The sequence below is a fragment of the Anopheles ziemanni genome, chromosome 3 (assembly GCF_943734765.1).
Source record: "Anopheles ziemanni chromosome 3, idAnoZiCoDA_A2_x.2, whole genome shotgun sequence".
In the NCBI taxonomy this organism is placed as follows: Eukaryota; Metazoa; Arthropoda; class Insecta; order Diptera; family Culicidae; genus Anopheles; species Anopheles ziemanni.
The window spans coordinates 47,623,800-47,645,349 of record NC_080706.1 but is presented as its reverse complement, the minus strand read 5'-3'; the positions used below and the strand labels follow the sequence as shown (position 1 = coordinate 47,645,349).

Genomic DNA, 21,550 nt, shown 5'->3' with positions numbered 1-21,550 from the left:
CCACTTTCCGCTCCAAACGGGTTGGAATGGCCATGACCACTGCTGGGGTTTGATGGTAACCGATTGCCAAATGAAAGTAATACTACGGGTCAGTATTTATGGTCGGTCGGCAGCAAACCAATAAATCGTTGGAAGCTGGCACGTGTTTCCGGCCACCATTACCTTCTGTTAACTAGTTAACGTGGGTGCTTTAAGGGGTAAATGAAATACTTAACTGAGCATATTTTACAGCTCCGTTTATAGCGTGTAGCATTCAACATTTAAAGTTTGTGTTATCTTGCTAGTTGCAAAATGTTAAGCAAATGTTAAGCACTGTAAGCAACTTAAAAGTATCAATGTTAACAGTTTTATTTTAACCATCACACGCCTGTTTCTAATTATTGTATTTCTTTTTAACACATTGTATTAGTCATACATATTGAACACATTGAACATAATTATTTCGTCGAATTACAGCACTTTAGTTCGTTACGCAACTAAAAAAGGTTTCAAGAATGTAATTAAATGTAAAAAACTGCAATGAACTCGTAGATTGTAACATGCGTGCAATTTGTGTTCAATAATTTAATTCTAAAGAGATACCAATCAAACCGATAGGAAACCGGTCATTTAAACTAATCGTTTCCTGTACCGACCACCAGGTGTCGCCATCATGGCACATGACTAGAGTTGGGTGATTCTGAATAAGATTCATTAATATGAATGATTCTTTATTTTATGAATTTGAGAAAGTACGGAAAAATTACACTTACACAAAGCACAAACGTATTAAATCCTGAATAATAAAACTACTTTAAAAATTGCCATTTATGCTGCTATTTCAACTGGTAAATAACCCAAGGAGAATCCCTGCTGCACTTGCCTACCAAAGGTATCCATGCCTACCGAAAAGAACCTTGCCAAGTGTATTTTTGGTAGGCATGGACACCTCATAACCTACCAATAATTTGTTTTGGGAGGCACCGCAGTGGAAAGAGGTACTGGCTGTCAAACCTTTGTTTGTTTACTGTTTACTGTTTACTGTTTACTGTGCAAGTCTGGCCAACTAGCAAGCATTCGACCGTGTACCAGCGTATTCGTTGTTTAATTATTTGTTTGAGTTTTGTTATAGCCGTTATTGTGTGTGAAATGGACCGTCTTGCAAGAATGAAACGCAGTGGCACGTTTTACCGGCAATTAAATAGTATTCAGGTATAGAAACTGCAACGCAGTGTAAATAGTTGGTCGGTGGCCAACGGACTTCGCGGCGATCATCGGTTGTTACCGGTTGTAACATAGTATCGGTGGAACCGGGGCCGTGTTAACTCGCATCAGACAGTATCGGAACCGGGGCCGTGTTAACTCGCATCAGACAGTAAGTACGTGTGTAAGAACCCACAGCAGAGAGTTCTTACTGATGATGATTTGTTCGTGCTTTTCACACATTTCAGGGTCTCGACAAGGAGGAAGAAGCGGCTTGAAATAATCATCAATGCGTTCTACGTGTTTTCACTGGCCATGACGGAGTGGTGCTGCACATCGTACATCGAAGGAGCCTGCTACGATCCGTGGTCGCTGTTTGCCAGCACGAACCAGAGGAGGCGTCGGACGATTTCTGAACATTTCCCCTGATTGCCTACCGAACCGGACGATATATATATAATATTATAGATGTATCAAAATAATAAAACAATCAAAAATATTTTCCTGTATGAAAATAATTATTATGGGAAAGAAAAGATATCCTGAACCCAGCTCATATAATCTACTACGAATGGGTATACGTTTTTTACGCGTATAGCCAGAAATAGGTGTTATAAACACGTTGCACAGTCACGTTGTCAAAACAGTTCTCTTTTGCGGTGTCCCGCAAGTATCAAGAGAATTGTTTTACCCTTCTTTTCAGAAGTGTTTTACATCCAAAATTGCATAGGAAATCTGCTGCAAAAGAAGGTGTAAAACACTTCTGAAAAGAAGAGCGATCAGGTCTCAAGAGAATTCTTTTACATCAAAATGACGCCAAAATTTCTCGTTGGGAAGGCACAAAAAACTTTGTGCATTCATTGTACTGATTATGTACCGAGAACTTGTTATAGCAAAGTAGAGTTTTTTTCAATTTATTTGTCTTTTCCACTAATAGATTATCAAATCTCGAACACAAGTATGTCACTAATTTAGCCCCATCTGTTTTTTTTTCATGTCCACCTGTATACCAGAGTTGGCAACACTAAAGAGTGTTGCTTTTGTTTTATGAAAATTTAAAATAATTCTGAAACTGCTATTCACTTTAATCATTGATAAATAAAAGCGATTGAATGTTTAATTTGCAATTTTCAAATCTGCTTTTTGGACGAAAATTGTATTTTCATCTAGAACGTGACAATCAGCAGTGAATGTTTGAATGCATACATTGCATATAACAAGATTTTTTGCACATGTTTTGGTCACTTTTATCATCGAAAAAAAATCGATAATTAGTATTCTTACCGTTTGGGCCAAATCTTTCCCACCTTCCCTATTTAACTTGACGCTGTCAAACGCATAGTGATGGAATTTGAAGTTCCTGGTACGGTTACTACAAAAAGGTTGGGTCAGAACAGGTGTCTTAATTTTCACAAGTTCAAAAATGTACTGATTTTGAAAGGTACCACTGTTGTAGTCAGTTATTAGTTACTGCGAATTGATTTATCAATAAGAATTGTTGTTTGACCCAACGTTATACAATTGAATTGAAAACATTTTCTGCGAATGATTGTTTCGTATCGTGTATTGCAAGATGGCGCTGTGTTTATCTGTCAAATTGGTCTAACTGACCCAACCTGGAAAGCCACCTTGGTTCCGGGAATTGAAGTTCCGACCTCTCAACACTAACACCAAACCTCGTAGGTCTTTCGTGTGTAACAGCCGCGTTTTTCCCCGAGGTGTTGTGCGGCGCGGTAAAATAGGCGTGTGTGAGGTGGAAAATCGACGTTCCACTTCTGTTGCGTGTTTCGTCCGTCCGTCCGTCCATCGAAAGCGAAAGCAATTTCCTGGCGAAAAGTAGGCGATAATCAATTAGCAAGTTTGCAAGCGACTGCGGGAGCCATCCGATCGGTGCGTGGTGGTGCGTTGGTTCCCCGTTCTGCGGGACACATCGGATCGGAAGGAGGCCATCGATCGTCAGGTCAACGTTGGGCGCTGCCGTTTGTCTTCCCGTTTGTCGTTGCTCAGCATCCAGCAAGCTCCGCGACTAAGCTAGAGGACAGGTGAGGATTCCGTCGGGCACCGCAAATAACCGTAGAGAGCCCTTTTTCTGAAGCGATAAACAAGTGGTGAAACCCCCCACCCCATCTTCGCGGTACCATGGCGAGATCGATCGATGAAGAGGTAAGTGCTTTGCTTTTAGATCGCTAGTACATGTCGCCTGCCAATGCCATTTTACAATCGGAGAGCTAACCGACGAACACCGAACGAGGAAAGGTTAATATTTTCGAGTCAAATGGCCTAGGACGAGGAGGATCCCCGAAAGCACCCTAGATTGCTTCGATATCGTTGATGTAAGAAACATCTTGTTGACCTTCCGCTCTGTGCCATCGTCCATGAAAACCGATAGAGACATAAAAACGGGCAAAAAAGAGAGACGAGAATCGACATCTCGATGATACGTGCACGACGGTGTGGATATTGACAAGTGGATGGTCTGCTCTGCGCAGTATCGCGTTTGTCGCGGAGCATCATCGAGGCAGTAGAAGCAAAAACATCAACCTTCGAAAGGATTTTTGGAGCTATTTGTGCCCGAAGGGCTTTGGATGTAGTCTAATGGGTTGTATGAATACTGTCCAAGTGCTGTGAGCACAAGTTAGAAAGCAACGAAATACATAGGCAATTGGAATGCAAGCCCCGATCGAATGACACGATCGATGGTACAAAACTGACAGCAGCCCGCGGGACTACGCCCCGCACAGTGGGCTCGTGCGGTGGAGCATGGTGGTCATTTTTTATTTATCTTATTTATTCGACGGAAACTTGATGTCTGCTGCAACTCTTAAAACCCATGTATCCAATAAGCTTCAAACGCTATTTTGAGATTTTTTAAAAGGGAATACACGTACAAATGTACATTTTGAGGTAAATACTCGTTATCTTGACATAAACATGAGCGTTATTTTGATAATGTTGCTTATTGAACTCAGCATACTTAAATGTGATACAATTTTTTGAACGTCCAGTGTTGAATATGTTGATTGAAATCCCACTTCCTCGCCCACTGTCCAATGGGTGCTTACGCGGTGAAAGAATACATAATTTTCGAACGCTGAACGCTAATGGTACGTGCTCATCCACAAGAGACAAATAGTAGGTTAGGCAGCGTCCCATGGGGCGGCGACCGGGGTCGGGTACTTAGTGGAAACTTTGTGTCCGGCGGACGAACATTAATGAGCAAACGCCACCGCCCTACCGGCTGCCAGGCTGGCGACACGTTGTTGACCTTCCAATTAGCATTTAGAGCAGGGTAATCATCATTTCTTCACCCCGAGCTAATGCGCACCGTACCGAACAACTGATCGTAGTACGTCTTCGAAGGCTTTTGGAAGGATTATTTCTGCATCGGTCGGACTCTAGCAGACCGAACCGGAAACATCAAGGTAAACGAAGCCCAAACTGCTTCGTTTCCCCGTTTCGTAGGGGTCGCTTGCTGCAAGCGCGTTGGTCGGTTTGTTTTGGTTTTCCACTTCCAACGGCTGTTGCTATGATGACGGTCTACAAGTGTGCTGGCGGTTCCATCACCTATTCGTTATCTTACTGCATTTCGTTGGGGTAGTCCCGGTGGCGGCGGTAGCGCTTTTGCAGCCCCAAACGGAATGGTGTCACTCACCATGCGGAACTTACCTGACTTTTCTTATCAGATAATAATGCTTGTTCGCGTATCGTTCGTTCGTTTGTTTGCATTTTTTAAATTTCTTTCCGATCCTTTTTATTTTCGAGGTTCTTTTATTTTTCCCACAGTGATATGAAGCTTCAAATTTTTTAACCAATGTTTTAAATAATGAAAGTTTCTGGAAAGTTACCTGACGATGATTCTAATTTTTCTATTTCATTATCGATACTATCGGCTGCATTTATATGTATGGTAAATATTGTTTACCTTTTAAGCTACCAATGCACCGGGAAAGGAATGCACCGACATGACCCGTATTATTGCACAACAACATTTCAGACGGTATGAATCACCCGTCCGTTGACGTGCACATTGCAGATGGCGAATATTCCAGAACAAACCGGTTCGTGTCTACGCTAGTAGGCGCATCTGGACAAACGGTGCGTGTCAACGATAAGCGTGAAAGCAGCAAACGATGTGCCGGTCGATTTTCTTCACACATTGCTGCAAAAGCGTGCTTGAAACGGATTGCTTTTGCCTTCATGGCTGGTGAAAAAGTGACTGTAAAACAATCTTGCAACGTCTTAATCGTACAGATTGTATGAATGATCGTGTGATGATCAGTTTCCCGAAGCAGATGAAGACAAAGTGGGGATGTTGGTTTTAAATAGTAAATGCTTGTGCTACATATCATTCACATCAAATGATGCATTTCCATTTAAGGTTCATCTACGCTTCTACTCGTTCAACTGCATCTTCAATAATTGTCAAAATTAACCTATTTAACACCTGTCAATATTGAGACGCAACAAAGGAATATTTTCGCTGCTGACGAATGATCGTTGCCTTTTGCGTTCCGGTGCAGCTTTTATTTGTTGTTCTTGTTTACCTTTGGTTGCCGGTTGGATGGGTTCTTTATTTTTCGATATTTCCCATTTTTTACATTCACTTCTCCAAAATATGGAGCCAACCGGGCTTGACATTGACCATGGGTAATTGTAAAAAAAAAACGCGCATGATGGTGACATTGAGAGGCAAGAGAAATCGTAAAATCATACAAGTTTTCCTTCTTCTTATTTTCCCGGCGCACAAGAGCTTCGGATTCACCGTCGTAAAAAAAAGCACGCGCGGCACTCGATACTTTATTTCGCCTTGCTGACCTCTGCGCACACCATGCTGCTATGCCTTCGATATGGCCACGGGAGCACGTGATCAGTTTGCAACCGGGCTAATCGTCGTAGTTCGCCGTTGACGCGCTGGGCAGCGTTTTATCTGACTGTCGTTTGGACCGACCGGCGAGAACCGAATCAAACATCATAAATATTTATCTCGGCGCATCGGCAAACGGGGAAATCCCTCGAATCGATTTCTCGCTCGACAACAACGGGAAAGAAATCCCAGTTTTTAACGATCGACAACAAGACAACAGCAACAACAAAAAAAGTAATAAAACGTGATGTTGCAGAGGTTGGTGATTTTTTGCTTCGCTTGTTTCTTTAGCTTCGTCTTGATTCCATGTTCATCCCTCGCCCGCAGAGCAGGGTGTTCCAATACAAACCCTTACGGTTCGGGTCCTTCAGGGATTAATCGTTCATTGTCAAACGAGCGGAGAGGAACTTTTCACCGCCCCTTCCCTCCATGCGAAACAACCAGTCAACAACACACTTTCTACCGGTGGTGACGAGAGACGAAGAGAAGCTTTGACACGCAAATCGCGTTCGCAGTTTTAAATACTGTGCTGGATGTGCGAACGGTGCAAAAATGGAATATTGAGTCGAATGGCGAAGGACAGGCAAAATCATCCTTCACCGGTGTGGCCGACACGGGTGGTAAAGGTAAAGGGAAGGCAAGTAAACGATCCGAAAAACCAGTTCCAGCCAGCTAGTAAAACCGCGAGCAAGATATAGGTGCCGCACTTTGCTGGCGGTTCAGGCTGGCCCGGGCTGGCTAAACCCGGTGGTTACCTGTTGAGTGTGGGGAGTTTTTTTTGTTGTTGTTGTTGTTTTCGATCCTCTCGATCCGTGCCGGTAGAACCGGTATTTCATTCCCTCCCGCTCGCGACGGCTCTGGTCGGGGAGGGATAGGGGTTGGGTTGTTAGTTGTTCCGTCCGAAGGGGCGGTTGGAGCTGTCATATTTAAGTTGGTTTATTTTTGTTGTTCAAAAAAATTACCATCTACTGGAATGGAACTAACTGTGGACGTTTTTTTTATGTGTGTCGGAGGGGTTTGGGGATTTTTTCCACATCTATTCAGGAAGGTGTGCTGTATTGACATTGTGTTTGTTGTAATTCATCCACTTGAAGGGCGTATGCCCGACCAAAAACTCTCCATTGAACAACTGCTAAAAGTCTATTTTTCCACTGTTACTAACCGTTCACAATTTTCTAGGTCCTTGTCCCTTTGGCCAACGGTAACGAATGCTTTAAAGCAGCTAAAAATGGTGGACCGAATTCGCCACCAGGTTCGACCCATAGTCAATCAATCGGGAAAGTAACGCACTTCGACGTCAAGCTCAGCGCCGGTTGCCAAAAAATCGGCACTCGATCGTCGATCTGTTTTACTGCACTGATCACACCCGATTTCGATCGACCCACGGCTCACGCTGAGAATCGCTGATGGTACTGCAGTAGACTAACGTAAATCACGCAAAGCCATGTTTCTTGGTTGCTTTTGCCTTCGGAACACGCGCGGACACTTGCTGCTGCAGCCTTGCCTACTTGAAAACCCACCCCCGAAAATCACACACATGATACTCCGATCGACGCGGTGGCTCACTTCGTCTGGCCCGTCGCGACGCACGCTGACGCCTATTGCACCGCTCCGAGCGGTTTCTGGTAAACATGATATTTTTTCGGATGCGACAGAACCCACGACCCTCCCCCCCCCCCCCACGGAGCAGGAGAAGGAGGCGGGGATGTGTGAGTATGGACGTTTGTCGAATGACGGTCGACAGTGCGCGCGCGCGCGCACGTTGTGTCGTGCAGGTTGCGTTCTTCTTGCGCCGCTGCGAGCACCACGCGTGTTTCATAGATTTTATTTAGGTCAGTTTGACTAATTGTGTGTGGTTGTGTTCGTGGGAAAAGGGTACGTTTGTGAGGCGGGAAGCGACGCCGGCAAGCAGCCGCGTTGAGGGGGAAGGTGCTCAAGGTCCAACGTTTGCCACTGGCATTATCAAACCCTCACTTATCGCTCTCCCCACCCAGCACGCCAGCAGAACCAATGAACCGCTTATTGCTTCACGGCTCGAATTGATCGCGTTTCAAATGAGATGTTGTGTTGCGGGGGCACAGTGCAGGCCCCGACCAACAGATGGCGTTAGTAGCAACCATGCTGGCAGAAAGGATGCATTTTGTTTTATAGACGATGCAGGGATAATATCTAGCTTCCGGGACAAAATGTATCCCTTAGTTTGTTTAATTTTTTTTTTAAAGAAAATATTCAAATTTTTGTTACGCTATTGACTATTTAAATATCTATATGTTCGGTCCCACCTGGCCACAAGATAGTAACAAAAATGTTATTTCTATGAGGATTTTAAAATTGTTTTTTTTTTTCAAATAAAAACGAATAAAAACGAAACGAAATGCAAACGCCAAAACCATAACCAGAGAAATAAAGCATCAAGTAACGAAATTCAAACTGTGAACCATCACTTTGATGTTTGAAATTTGTTTAAAGTTCTTCAAAGGGGAAACCTGGCACGCGTCCGTTTTAAATTTATTCCCTCGTGTCTGGACGAAGTTCTCCTAATGACCCCGGTTTGCAGAGGTTAAAAACTTATACTGAAAGGCTTGAAAGGCTTCTGTGCTATGAGTTCTTAGTTTTACCGCAACGAGTTTGTCTGTGTTTTTTTTAAATAAGTTTTATATTATATTTACCTCTACCTATATGATAGCTTTTATGGGTTTCTTGTTGAAATTTGTGTACAGTTTCCCTTAAATTTCTTTCTCAAGCACGAAACATCATTTTGCTGTCGCAATTATGCATATTAGTTAACATAACATTCACCATGGCGGTGGGTGGTATTGTCACATGTTAAGAGGTGTTTTGTGTTTGTTGCTCTCCACTCGAAGTGCATCGTGTGTAGAAAATATCTCACACGTACACGACCCACTTAGCGAATGATCTTACTGCTCTTGTTTGCAAATTGACGCAAGAACTCCAGAACATGTAAGCTTCTCTAGTAAGTGGTTTGTTTACTTTTTTTCTTCTTTGCTAGTCGACAGCCGATAGTGCTTTTTTTGCAAATATTAAGTCAATTCTGTATTAGCAAAGTTTGTTTGACGACGCGATCTGGCCATTATTGGGGCAAATATTGGCGGTTGCTAATGGGTCGTTTTCCTGTCGTTTTGCTCTGGTACAGGTTGGTTGATTGGTGTTAGATAGATTGGTTTGTTTATATTATGTTTGTTGCTAAAAGTTGCAATCACACGACAGGATGCACGTTCTGTGTGGCGTCCGGACATACGATAACAAATGAGTGCCGGATGTTCGTTTTAAGTTTCATACACATTGCCATCAAAACATAAAGTGGTTTGCGTTGAAGAGTTGTTTACATAATCTTTATGGAGTCCGACTAATGTGTGGATGAATATAGATTTCTTTGAACGAATTAGTTCCAATTTTTTCAGAGTTAATCAAAATCATAAAATAAATTATTTTATTGATAAATCAGTAAAAGACAGCGGGACCATTTCTACACTTTTTTTTAAAAAGCATTGTAGCATGCAAAACGTTGAATATTGCTCATTTAGGTTCGGCCGTTTTCGCTGCATGTGTCTGTTACTAAGTCAAAACGACGCTGTACTGGCAAGCGAGCAGCATAATGGAGGGATGAAAAAAAAAATTGAAGCTGATAAATGATGACATCGTCCAATAAAAATTCCTCTTACGAATCGAGAGCCACGGTCGCACACAAGGAAGAGCTGCCCAGCGTTTGAAGAGTCGTCGACTGACAGTCGCTATCAAACCAATTCGTCATGATTGACAATTAATGGAAACCGGGGAGAGCAAAACGATGACGTTTCGTAACGCATCCGTGCCGTTTGGTTCGTCGTGGTAGTTTCTTTCCTATGTTGACGGTCGCTGAAACCTTAGCTACAAAATGTTTTTGTTTTGGAACTCATGTTTAACCCATCTTCGACCTCCGGAAATCTTCAGCTGTGTGATGCATCTCGCTGCAGCTTCATGCCGTCATCACAATTCATTTTTTGTTACATCTTCCGACTGTAAAAACTTGATCGTTACCTCACGTGTTCAATCTTTTTTTCTCCGTTTAGTTGTGTGCCGAATGCTCTGGTGTACATCGATGCGCCATTCGGAAATACTTGCGAGTTGGTGACGGCTTATGACGAACCGACCGGCGGATCCTGTTTATAAATAGGTCGTTCGGTCGTGTCTGCCATTTGAAAGGAAAAGATCGCTTCCCTAGCCAGACATTCTCAAGCGTAACCAAAGCGTGTCCTGTGTTTAGTCCGCACAGTTTTTGTTCGAATTGTATAGAGTCGTTCATTGCATCTCGCCTGAACGGTTGATTCTCGAGTTGATACGTTTGCAACGCCATTTCATAGGACATTTTTGTCATTTTGCGGAAAGGGCTTAATCATGCTAATTCAAACGTCCAGCGTAACGAATTATTCTTGCTAGTGTTGGTGTCTGGTTGGATGGTTTTGTTTTTCTTTTCCTCCTCAGAAATATAATTCATGGACTGACCGATCCACTTTTTTAATGCCGTTTAAACCGCGACACGGTTGGACACTTTTTCGCATCCACTGCCAAAACACGACGTCCCCTTGATGACGTTATTCGGTCGCGTGATGATCGTGATGATCGTGTGGATGGATGCTTGAGATGACGATGGTGGTAATGCCACGCCATACGATGGCAGCAAAGTCGGCACCGGACCGACCCTCCTTTGCCTTGAACGATGCCACCGGTGGCCTTTCCATGGACAAATATCATGTTTCGTTTCAGCTCCGTATCGGGACGGATGGATGTGTTCTATATTATTACACTTTGTTTATTTTTTTTAATTTAGGATACACATACAACTCTTGCCGCTTTCTTCCTCCAAGCTATATAAGCAGCATTGATGCACAAGAATTCTGATTCAGCTCTTCAGTCGTGCCAAAGCTTTATCAACAATTGTTTATTTTTTTTAGTAATGACAACATTGCGAAATATATTGGCGCCTGGGCTAGACGGCAAGAAGAGATAGAAAAAGAAGATGGAACCTTTCCATGCGTTGCTTCCGCATGTACCAACAACGCTCAAGTGATAAGCGCCCAATCAGCCGAACCAGTACCATTCAGCACGCAGCAGAAGAAGCATCATGACGTTGATGTAGGAAACAAACGAAATTCCACGAAAGCAATCGTAGGTCCTGCTCGGTTAGCGTTTATGAGATTTTAAGTGTCATTGCCAAACGTGTACCGAGTACCAACCCGGTCTACGGTTTACGGCATCACTTTGTGTCTTATACGATGCCGCCGTCAGCATTTGGTGGGCGCCTTTGATAAATGAGGGCCTATGCGCCTGTAATATGGCCGGCGAAGAGGGAAAATAAAAATCCCCAGTTGCATGGATCGGTGGAAATGTAGAATCTATAAGTTGCAGGCGACAAGTCTAATGTTTGATTGATGGATGTTTTACCGCTTTGTTAAAGATTAAACAAATCACATTTTTTAAAGGACCTTGCGTCGGAAAGCATGTTCCGTTGTCATTTCTTTATGTTATCGTTCAGATAGGCCACGGCATTTGTTGGGAGGTGATAACGAAGGCCAAACCCTTTTAACCCCCCCCAAAAGTCAAGAGATGCAAGGTAACCTCAGCAGGGAGGGGGCGGGCAAGGGCAGCTTCATGGAGGAAAAAGATAGTATCGATAAGGTAAAGTTTTCAAGCCGTGTGTCATTCGTTTCGTTCGATAAAGGATAAAAGAAGAATAATAATAATACACAGCCCTGCCATCACCGATGTGACATCGAGTCCGATAACCTCCCTCCCCCCCCCCCCCCCCCCCCCCTCCAGAATGGGGGATGTTTTGTCGACAATCTCTGGCTGGGGGGTGGTGAGGGAGTGAAACATTGATAAATAATATCCGGATAGCGACCTCACCGAAATTGTACCGCTGCAAACCGCTTGTTGCCGCTTCCGAGAACATTCGCAGCAGAAAGTAGCATTCCGATAGCTATCAGTCTTATGTAACAAGCGCACAACATCGTCGTTCCGGCTGTGAATTCTCGTTTATTTTTTCCTTCCTTGACGTAATACTGCCGAAGTACCATCGGTTCCCTCTTTAGCAAGAAATCCTAGAGCAGATTTTTGTGTGGCACAAAAAGAAAGTTTTTGCGGAAAAGGAAATGAAACCCCTTAATGATTTTCCACCGTATTGAAAGATGTTCGGTTTGCGAAAGGATCATTTTCCGATTGTTGGCAACAATAACCGTCCTCTTTGTTTGTTCGAGAATCGGTAAAAAGCGAGAAGGAAAAACCAATCAAATAGTTTTGCTACCTCTCACTCCTTCCCTCACCCCTTTCGACCGTTTGCGCCATACCGTGCAGGTGCAGGTGCAGCGGCGCAGCAAGAATCTGCGCCTGCCGATGACTCGCGGTGACGTAAGCATACTTTCCGCATGCACCTCCGTTTTGAGGAGAAGAAAAAGGACGACGGAGTCCTGGGCTAATCGATTGGACGGTGCACACCAGCGCCTGCACCACGACGGACGTGCATTGTCGGAAAACAGAGCGTACCGTCGGTGCCGGTCTGCAGTTTTCGCCTCTCTATTGATCGACCGTCGTAGCGGAAAACACGACAAGCCCCAAAAGGAGGTGGATCGCAATGTGGAGTAGATACTTTGGCATTGGTTAGGAATACGATGCCAGGAATGAAATAAATTTCTTGCCTAAATCGTTACAAAACCAACAAGCTTCCAAACGTTTGCACGAGTTTTTACTGCTTGGTTGCGTAATATTTTTGTTGGAAGTTGAGCAAAAGGATAATTATTTCAACTGTATTTTAACTGTTTTAAATTCTTGAACGAGCCTTTGAATGAATCAAGAAAATAATATACAAGTCGTTTGAGGACGTTTGAGGTATAAAGGACGTTTGAGGCATGCAAGGACGTTTGAGGTACAAAGAAAGCCAGATAAACCATTTTGAATTCTTTTACATTTACAACATTAATATAGTTGGAGCTGGATACAGGAGTTTAAGACAAGAAATATAGATTCGTCACAAGAAACAGTTATATAATTATTTAGGACTTTTTTAGCCATTGCATTCTCTTTTTAAAAATCTTCCAATTATTTTATTTACCTTAAACAGATCAGGTTCCAGGTTTTAATGTTGTGATATTCTAATAGAAAGATGACCTGAAATGCCATTGGAAACGAATGAATTTATTTTTTTTTTCAACTATATTTCTTAATCCTGCTTCGCACCGAAACCATCCTGTTGTTACGGTAATACGATTGTGTGCGGGTCGGTTACATCATGGGCACTCATTTGTTATGCTGGTGGCGTAGCGTTGAGCGAACCGTTAACAATTCCGCTCGGTCGGTGGCCACCGTTTGGAGCACCGAAAGGTACGATCCTTGAAGTGAACAAAAAGTTCAAAAGCAAGACGTTTGCGTCCGCCACGCTCTTCTTTGTGCGCGAGTCGTGCAGCGTTACATCCTTTTTTCCACCTACAAACTTATGAGCACCCGGCAATCCGATGGCTTTTCACTATCGATCTATGTTCGTGTAATTGGAGTCGAGGGGGGGAGGGAGTACATCCCGAATCCCTGCCGGGGGGCAGTTTCGGCGGACGGTTGAATGAGTCCTTTTCTAAGCCTTGTTTGATGATGGTTCCCGACGGCCGGGGCCACCGTTTTCCCACTTAATTGCATTTCGAAATTACAGTTAACCTGTTCCTCGGGCCACCCTTCTTGGGAAAGCCACTTTAACTACTTTTACACACGTGTTCGCGGGAGGAGGAGTCACCTCGTCCCATCCACGTCGTTACAATCTTGTTTGGAAGGGTAGGTAATTGGAAAGGATCGACGGAAATGTGGCGGAGCCATGGAAGGTCTGCTGTCCGGTAGCAGACAACTCGGCACCGGCATGGCAGGAAACCAGCTGCCGTTTGGCTCGAGTCCCGCAGGGAAAATTGTAGGCTAGAGTGCCAGAGGAGCGATGGAACAGAAATGGCTTCGCTGGCCACCCAATGGGCATGCCTTGTCGTGTAGTTTGTTCGATGACTGTCGTTGAATAAAGTAACTTGGTTTTGGTCCGTTTTGTATCCGATTTCCAAACGCTTACCATGCTGATAGTTTTCTTCTACGAACGTCAGTGGAATGTTAATTTCGTACTTGTTTTTAGTAGTGTACGTTCCGAAAGGTTTCCAATGCCGGTCTTCCTTGACCTTCGCCGGGTCGATTCAACACCGGGAGCTCGGGTACTACGCTACAGTCGCCAACAGCCGTCTACTCGTGTGCTCGGCACGAGTTTCGCCGCCCATTTTATCGCGCGATTAACGAAACGGAGCTTCTATTTTCGTTGTAACGTCATCGGTCTGATGTCTCTTTTTTTCCCCTGGCCTGCTGTTTGGCTGGAGAGTATGTTTTGTCCTCACTCGGCGTATGTGTGGCTGTTTGTTTGTGGCTTGATGTTATTATCTGCACGCCGCTTACTCCTAATCAATAGAAACCTATGTGCAATCGATTTGTCCGCATTGGCGTAGAGCTCTGGAGCTTGTGGGGGTCCCCCAGCTAGCGCAACCGGTTAACCCGATCCCGACGGCGAGAGAGCGGACGCGGTTGAGAGACGGAGGCAGATAGAGGCGTTTTACCTTGAAACGTGTCGCGGAGCCACCGCCAGCTGTGGGCCCACACGATGGGTGCAACCCACCCACCCCCCTTCGTTGGCCTCCGCGGAGAACCGCGTGTAAGGTTTGAAGGCAAGGAAGGACGTGCGGGGTGCGGTGCGTGGTGTTACCCAAAGGGATTCGTTTGATCCCTCCACACGCGCAACCCAACCAAGAAAAAACAACCCCCAAGTTCAGTTGCATGGCGCCCCCTTTCCCTGCCGTTGGTCCCCGGTCCAGGGTATGTTATCGATTTTTGTCGCGTGATGTCGTCAAAAGCCCTTGCAGGTACCCGCAGCGGCAATCGCGTCTATTTTTGCTCGGCGCCTTAATCACGCACACACACACCTTAGTTCCTCGATGGCACGAGGTGATGTGGTGCTTTTTGAGTGGAGCAGCCGCATTCCCGCACGCTGCAGAAGTTTTATCTGCGTGACATAGTCGCAGTCAAAAGTCAGAGCCGGCAAGGTCGGGACGATATGATATCGGGAACCGATGGGCGTACTGATGCATTCCTCGGAACTCCGCATGTTGATGAAGTTCGATCGATTTAATGGCTTGATTCTAGGGAACGGGAACACCCAGCCCCCAAAAAAGATGGGTAATTACCCTTCCCGACCAAAGTTCCGCAGTAAAAACCGTATGTCTTACATAACGATGTGTGTCTTCTGAAGTTATTTGCACACCGTAGTTACCGCAACTATTCGGTTTTTTTTTTCTGTCGAGAGTTCCCCAAAACCGCGGAGGGAAGACATTTGGATGGATCTCACCCCACTCGCTACCTCCAGGTGTCTAAGCTTACTCGCTTAATCTGCCTCCTTTCCAGGCCCGCTCGCCGATCTGCGTTACGGAACGGTTCGGCACGTAATTGGATTATTGCCCAAACCGAGCCCACGTACAGCAAGTACAGGCGGTTCGGCTCTTGGCCTCGGGTGGGTGCACTGCTCCATACCGCAACTCCGAACGTCTGCCGGATCGATCGTGATTCGATTAACGACTCGCACTTTTAACGCCCGACACAGGAACGCACGCACAGTGTGCGTCCCTCTATAGCGGGTCAGGTCATCGGTTAGTGTAAGTCTTCGGTTGGTCAAGAAGCCACAAGGGCTATTGATCGGCCAAGTGCTATATCGCTCTCCAGAAATGCTGCCCCACTGTTCCGGCTTTTTCTCTCTCTCTCTCTCTGGTCCAGTTCGATCCGGCTGGCTATAACGTTCCCTTCTGCCGACCCATTCCAAACGGGAACCATGGAGGCTCTCTTGCGGGTCGGATTTTGAAGGAAAATGGAAGGAAACTTTCGTGGGATCCACATTTCTCCCATCCCCCAGCAGTGGAAGCTCGCTTTTCCGCTCACTGTCGGGGAGCATTTGGGGCCATCCTCCATCCTGCAATCTCCTCCATTCTGTCAGCGGGCGACTGAGAGCAAGCGAAGAAAAATGAGTGATCGGAGGACAACGTAGAATGTCCTTCAACCGCACATCGATGGTTCGGGAACTCCCGCAGGAACTCATCGTCAGCCGAGCGCCAAAAGCTGCGCATCGGTACGGATAAGGATGAAAAGTGCGCACAACGTGTGGGGGTGGCTGCCCCTGTTTGTGTGTGTGTGTGAATGTGTGTTGAATCGAGCCCACCATATCGTACACCACCAAGCACGTACGCACCGAAGGAAGCGGAGGAAGTGAGGGGGTGAGATGGTCGAGACGGCCTGTGTTGGGTAACAGTTCCGCAAACCACTCCGGGCATGTGACAATGTTGTAATGCTGCGGGCGATGTAGGGTGTCCTTCCGCCTTGGTGCGTCCATGCTCTCAGCTGCTCGCTCCGGTTCGCTCTTTATTGGAGTTACGTCTTTCGGAATGCTTCTCCCAGCGGCGGCAGCGTCGTCTATCTATCGGTGGAGTTGTATTGAGCTTGGTTGCGTTGGCTGCCGAACCTTGGAGATCGGAGGAAAAGAAACTGTGCGGATTTCAAGAAACGTTACCGTGTGGTACAAACACCAAACCTTTCTTCCAACACAAGGATCCATTGTCCCTGTGGTGAGGAACGTCATCCGCATGTCCTCATGCAGATGTGAGCTGGAGTTCCCGCTTGCAGCAAACGATTTACAGCCACATCACCCTGGCCTCCAAGAGTGACCGTGTAGGTTCGCTCTATGGTATGTCGTTCGTCGCACACTGTCGCACACTGTTGTGGATGGCACAGCACAGCAAGCTACAGCAGCAAGCTCTGGCGTGTTCTCCGGCACTACGGGGGAGCGACGATTGTTACATAATCCAATGCAGTCGAGAGAATCGAGTGCAGTTGCAAGGAGTTTTGCTACTAGCAAATGCCTCTTCTGTGGAGCATACACTAAAGTTAATCCACGTCCTTTCTTGCTTCACCACCCTACAGTGTTTCCCTGAACTGCAAACCCTTATCGGAGGGCACGATAGGCTAGCGGTCGGAGCTGTTTGCTTCCATAGCCGATTTGCTATTGTGTGAACGCTGAGGATGAAAAAAGAAGAAGTTCTTGCCGGGAACCAACATCATCCTGGAGCATGAGTGTAGGCGGAAGGCAATACAATAAGGGCGATGCTTCGAATGGAGCACCAGAAAGATGCGTTTGATCCTTGTAATGGTTTCTTATTGCGCTGCTTCATTAACCCGGAAGTGCTTTCGTTACTTTAGAAGCACCGGGAGGATGTTTTAGAGCGTAGGGATATATCCGTAAGGAAGAGATTCGCAGTCTACTAGGGATGTATCTCGTTGCGGCTTGGAAAAGTGTCCCATTAACCACAGAACATAAGGAACTACGGGTGGCGACAACCGTACGAATCGCATATGGTCGGGTTTCGCCAAAGCCATCGGTGCCACTCCACAGCGATGGCGGAACAATCCGGAAGATTCTATCTCCGTAAGTACGTCCAGCGACTCCTGGATGGCAATGTCGGGTTCGGTTTTGCGTTCGTTAGGGCGGACAAGATTTACGACCGTGCACTTACAGTGATTGGTCTCGGTGTCAACTACGGTCCTCTAGCGCGTTTTTTTTCTCCCTCTTTTCCAAGCTTCGGAAGACGTTCGCCTATATCCCATGTCCGAAACGCGTGCCATGGATGACCTCCGCCTATATTTTGCCTCTGGCGGTTAGGAGATGGGTAGCTTGATTTAAATGACGTGCACTTAGAGAGGACGATGCCGCCGCCACCAACTGGCGAACTGGCGGAATCAACGAGGCCAGGACAGGGAGGGCGGTAGAGGTGTGGGGGGGTGGTATCGCGAGAGCGAGATAAAAGTGCGGATGCATCAATTTAAAGCAGATCTCGTGTTTGCGCTCGAAATTGTCCGGGCCCCAAATTGCGCTACTACATAGTAGCGTGTGCGTTGTCGACTATCGAGCACTGTCCTCGCCTCACCTTCCCCCCCACCGGATGACAATCCCGCACACCCGCGTACCCGGTTGGCGTGGTCTGCGGATGACTTTACGAACGCCTTCTGATGGAATAATTTGCCCTAATCGTCGGCCTTTCTCTCGCTCTCTGTCGCTCTTTCTCGCTCTCACTCGCGGTTGCTTATCAGCAGAACCGAAGGTGATCTCGTTTGTTGCACGCCCGATAGCTTCTAGTTCTTAGCACTTTGCCGTGGAGACTTTGTCCATTTTGCAGCTTTAACACCGATTGGCCAACACTCGGTCCGGTTAAAAGGGATGATAATTCTGTGCTCTAGCATATCGCAGGGTAGGTTGTGGTAGGTGTGGAAAGGAGTTAGAGATTCTAGGCCCGCCCGGCTTTGACCAGGTACTAGCGCTGCTAATCTCCACACACTTCACCAACGCAGGGTCTTGGTCCCTCTCGCAATGCCTATATGTTGCAAGTGGACGGGATTGATTTTTATTTATCGCCCCACTCGACACCAACCACCACCGCACGGGACAATGTGGGGCAACAGTTGACAATGAGGCTAGAAAGACACACGTTAAATGCTCAATTACGACACAACCGCTCCATGAAGTACCGCCCGCCCACGGTCGGAGTTTGTCCGTCGTCCATGTTTTAATAGTTTCTAGAAGCGAGAGATAAGGTGCGACAAAAGATCACTTCCAGCTCATACGATCCGCCATGGCGTAAGAACGCTACCTGATCCGTGACTGAATATGTGCTAAATAGTACCAGTACGTGTAAAGTAGACAATTGAGCAATGAGTTATGCCATTGAGCGTTTGCAAAACAACCGCAGTCGATCCGGATTTGACGGACCGGAGTAGACGGAGGCATCCCATGTGAAGAGGACACACGTTGACAATAATACCTGCAAACAATGCAATGGCACGTGAAAAGGCTATAAAAAGGTGCCCCCATCGGTTGACGGGGGGATGGGTTTGGGCGCCCCGAAGTTGGTACGATAAATAATTAGGTACACTTGCGAGCGATTGGCGCTTAACCGTTGAATGATATGTTGATAATTAAAATGGCAGCTCGAAGGTTTTTAGAACGCAATGTAATCGTGAGCCTGTAGATTAAAATGGTGGCTCTTCAAGGAGGGTTGACGCTAATATGCCTACAGTATTTACCAGGGGTTGGCACACGTTTCCTGGCAAGATGTTCAAACACGATGTTTTGAATGTGGTTTTAAACCGCTCTTAAATGGACTGATCAATTTTCTAATCCGTTAAGTACCATAAGCTTTAAGATAAATATTTGCAAAGTTTTATTATTAATCATTCACTTCTATACGTACTGTTTTTTAATTGTACTTTAAATTACCGGAAAATATATACTTTATTCAAACTGCCGCTCGCTCAACAATTAAAATAATTCAGCTTCTAGAATCTGGATGTTTTTATATTGTGAGCCATGTTTTATTTCGTAATGATAACATTTAACATTTATTAACACGTAGCGTACCAAGCGTTTTAGCACAATTTTTAGTACAATTTTTTAAATTACAATTTGTTTATAATATTTGTTAAACCGATTGTTTTCGAAAGCCAAGCAAAAACTTAGCTTCCCAAAAAATGTATTTAAAATATTACAATAAATTTTATGTTGCATTTTCATTTATTTATGGGTCAAAAACTTTTTAGAACTAGAACTGCTGTCACCCATATTTGGGTGACGCGGTACGGAACGTGTTAAACTGACGGTTTTCGAAGGCCAAGCTAAGACTTAGCTTCCCAATGAATTTGGTTTTACTATTGTTATAGTTTTTATGTTGCCATTTCATTTATTTATGGGGCAAAAACTGTTTAGTACTAATGAACAGCAGGCTGTCAAAAATGATACCCATTGCAGTCAACGTGTTAAACATGTTATTTTGCCTTCTTCTAGACGAGATTTGCCAGATTGTGGAATAATTAGAACTATCTTATTATTCATGTAATGGAAAAGGTCTAATATAAGTAGACAGGAAAATCTTGCATACCTCGTTCAATAGTTTCTACGTACGTTTTTAGGAAAAGTGTGAAATTCTGAACAAATCAGACAAGATTTGAGATGTTTTATTTTGTACGTTGCTCTACATTTTTCTTATAGGATGGAAAATAAAATTAGTTAGGACTTTGCCGACCACGGGCATATACAATTGTCACCGATAGGCTAGATCTAACAGTTCCGGAACGAATCCTTTTGTGAGCCCTCAATTAGGACATTGTTCGTAGGCACGAAATTATCGCGTGCCCGCACTAATAATTCCGATCCGCTGCTGAACGAGAGGCGACGGTGGGGTGTCCTTGTCCATGTCGCGAACGACCGGCGCTGATGAAGGCAACGGTGGTGCGGCTTAGACGACTCGCGCGGGTATCGTTGATCACGGATGTCTTCAATTGAAAGTAATAGGTGTGTGCATAAATAATGATTGTCGCACATAATGTTCTATTTTCTTGATAGCGAACCCATCTGGGTTCTCGCGGGTAGCGTGGGGCGGGTTTCCTGTGGAGGCCGGAGGAGAGATAGTTTTGTGTGTGCGGCTCCGAAGTCGGTCCGGTACATGACTCTCGATGCGATGACGACGATGTTGATGATGGTTGTGTAATTCTGTTTGCAAGTCCAATCAACGGGATGATGTCAAAAATTTGATCCTCCCCTGTTTACCGTCCGCAAATTCCCCTTCGGAGTCGCTTGGCACCACGATTCCACACCTTAAATACACACACACACACACACGTGCTTCGAGAAAAGTAGTAGAAGGTCATGAAGGGACGGTTCTAACATCCGCACGGTTAAATTATGTTATGAGTGGCGGTTCCACGAGGAAATCGATACACTTGGTTCTAGCGAAGCTCATCATGTCTCAGATATTAACGGTTTGACCACGCGGCAGCAAACCGGAAGGGACGCGAAATTCGCCGTCGGGCGTTAATTAGCTCCGGCTGAAACAATTACGGTCCACGGTCGACACCTACAACACCACCCAGCAACAACCGGGCTCGGTCTTGCGGTTTTCGTGCTGGCACGCCGAAGGATTCGTGAGTTTGCGCCTCCTGCGAAAGAGGCCGCGTTTTAACACTTTGCGGACGTCGAAGCTGCTGTGTGACGTCGAAGTCCGGTGCGTCGTTCACGACGGCCTCTTCCGGGCGTGTTGTGTAACGACTCGGTAACAATATTTTCCCCATCCGACGGAACCAACTAAGGTGAGAAATCGGTTCCTACCCGCAACGTCACCTTTGCATGGCAACTATTTCCATTTCCAGCGCCACAAAACTCGCCACTCGGGCGAAAAAACTTGAGATTTTGACAAAATGGAAACCATGGAACCAGGAACAGCTGGTTCGTTTTCGGGGGTAGAATCAAATTCGGCCACAGGCCACAACCTCCTACTGCTCGCCGATGGAAATTAAGAGTACGCCTGCCAACAGATTGTTTCTCGCCCCGGTCAGTATCTCTTCGGGATTGGAAAC

General features: G+C 45.6%; 1 protein-coding gene across 1 annotated transcript in view; it reads left to right on the top strand.

Annotated features, from left to right (window-relative positions):
* The first annotated feature begins 2,886 nt into the window (after positions 1-2,886).
* Positions 2,887-21,550, top strand: part of LOC131286290 (sodium/potassium-transporting ATPase subunit alpha) — a 69,462-nt gene continuing 50,798 nt past the window's right edge. Inside the window, exon 1 of the mRNA XM_058315224.1 lies at positions 2,887-3,345. Within this exon, the coding sequence (XP_058171207.1) occupies positions 3,322-3,345 (24 nt within the window). The 5' untranslated portion in view covers positions 2,887-3,321. The remainder of the gene's footprint in view (positions 3,346-21,550) is intronic.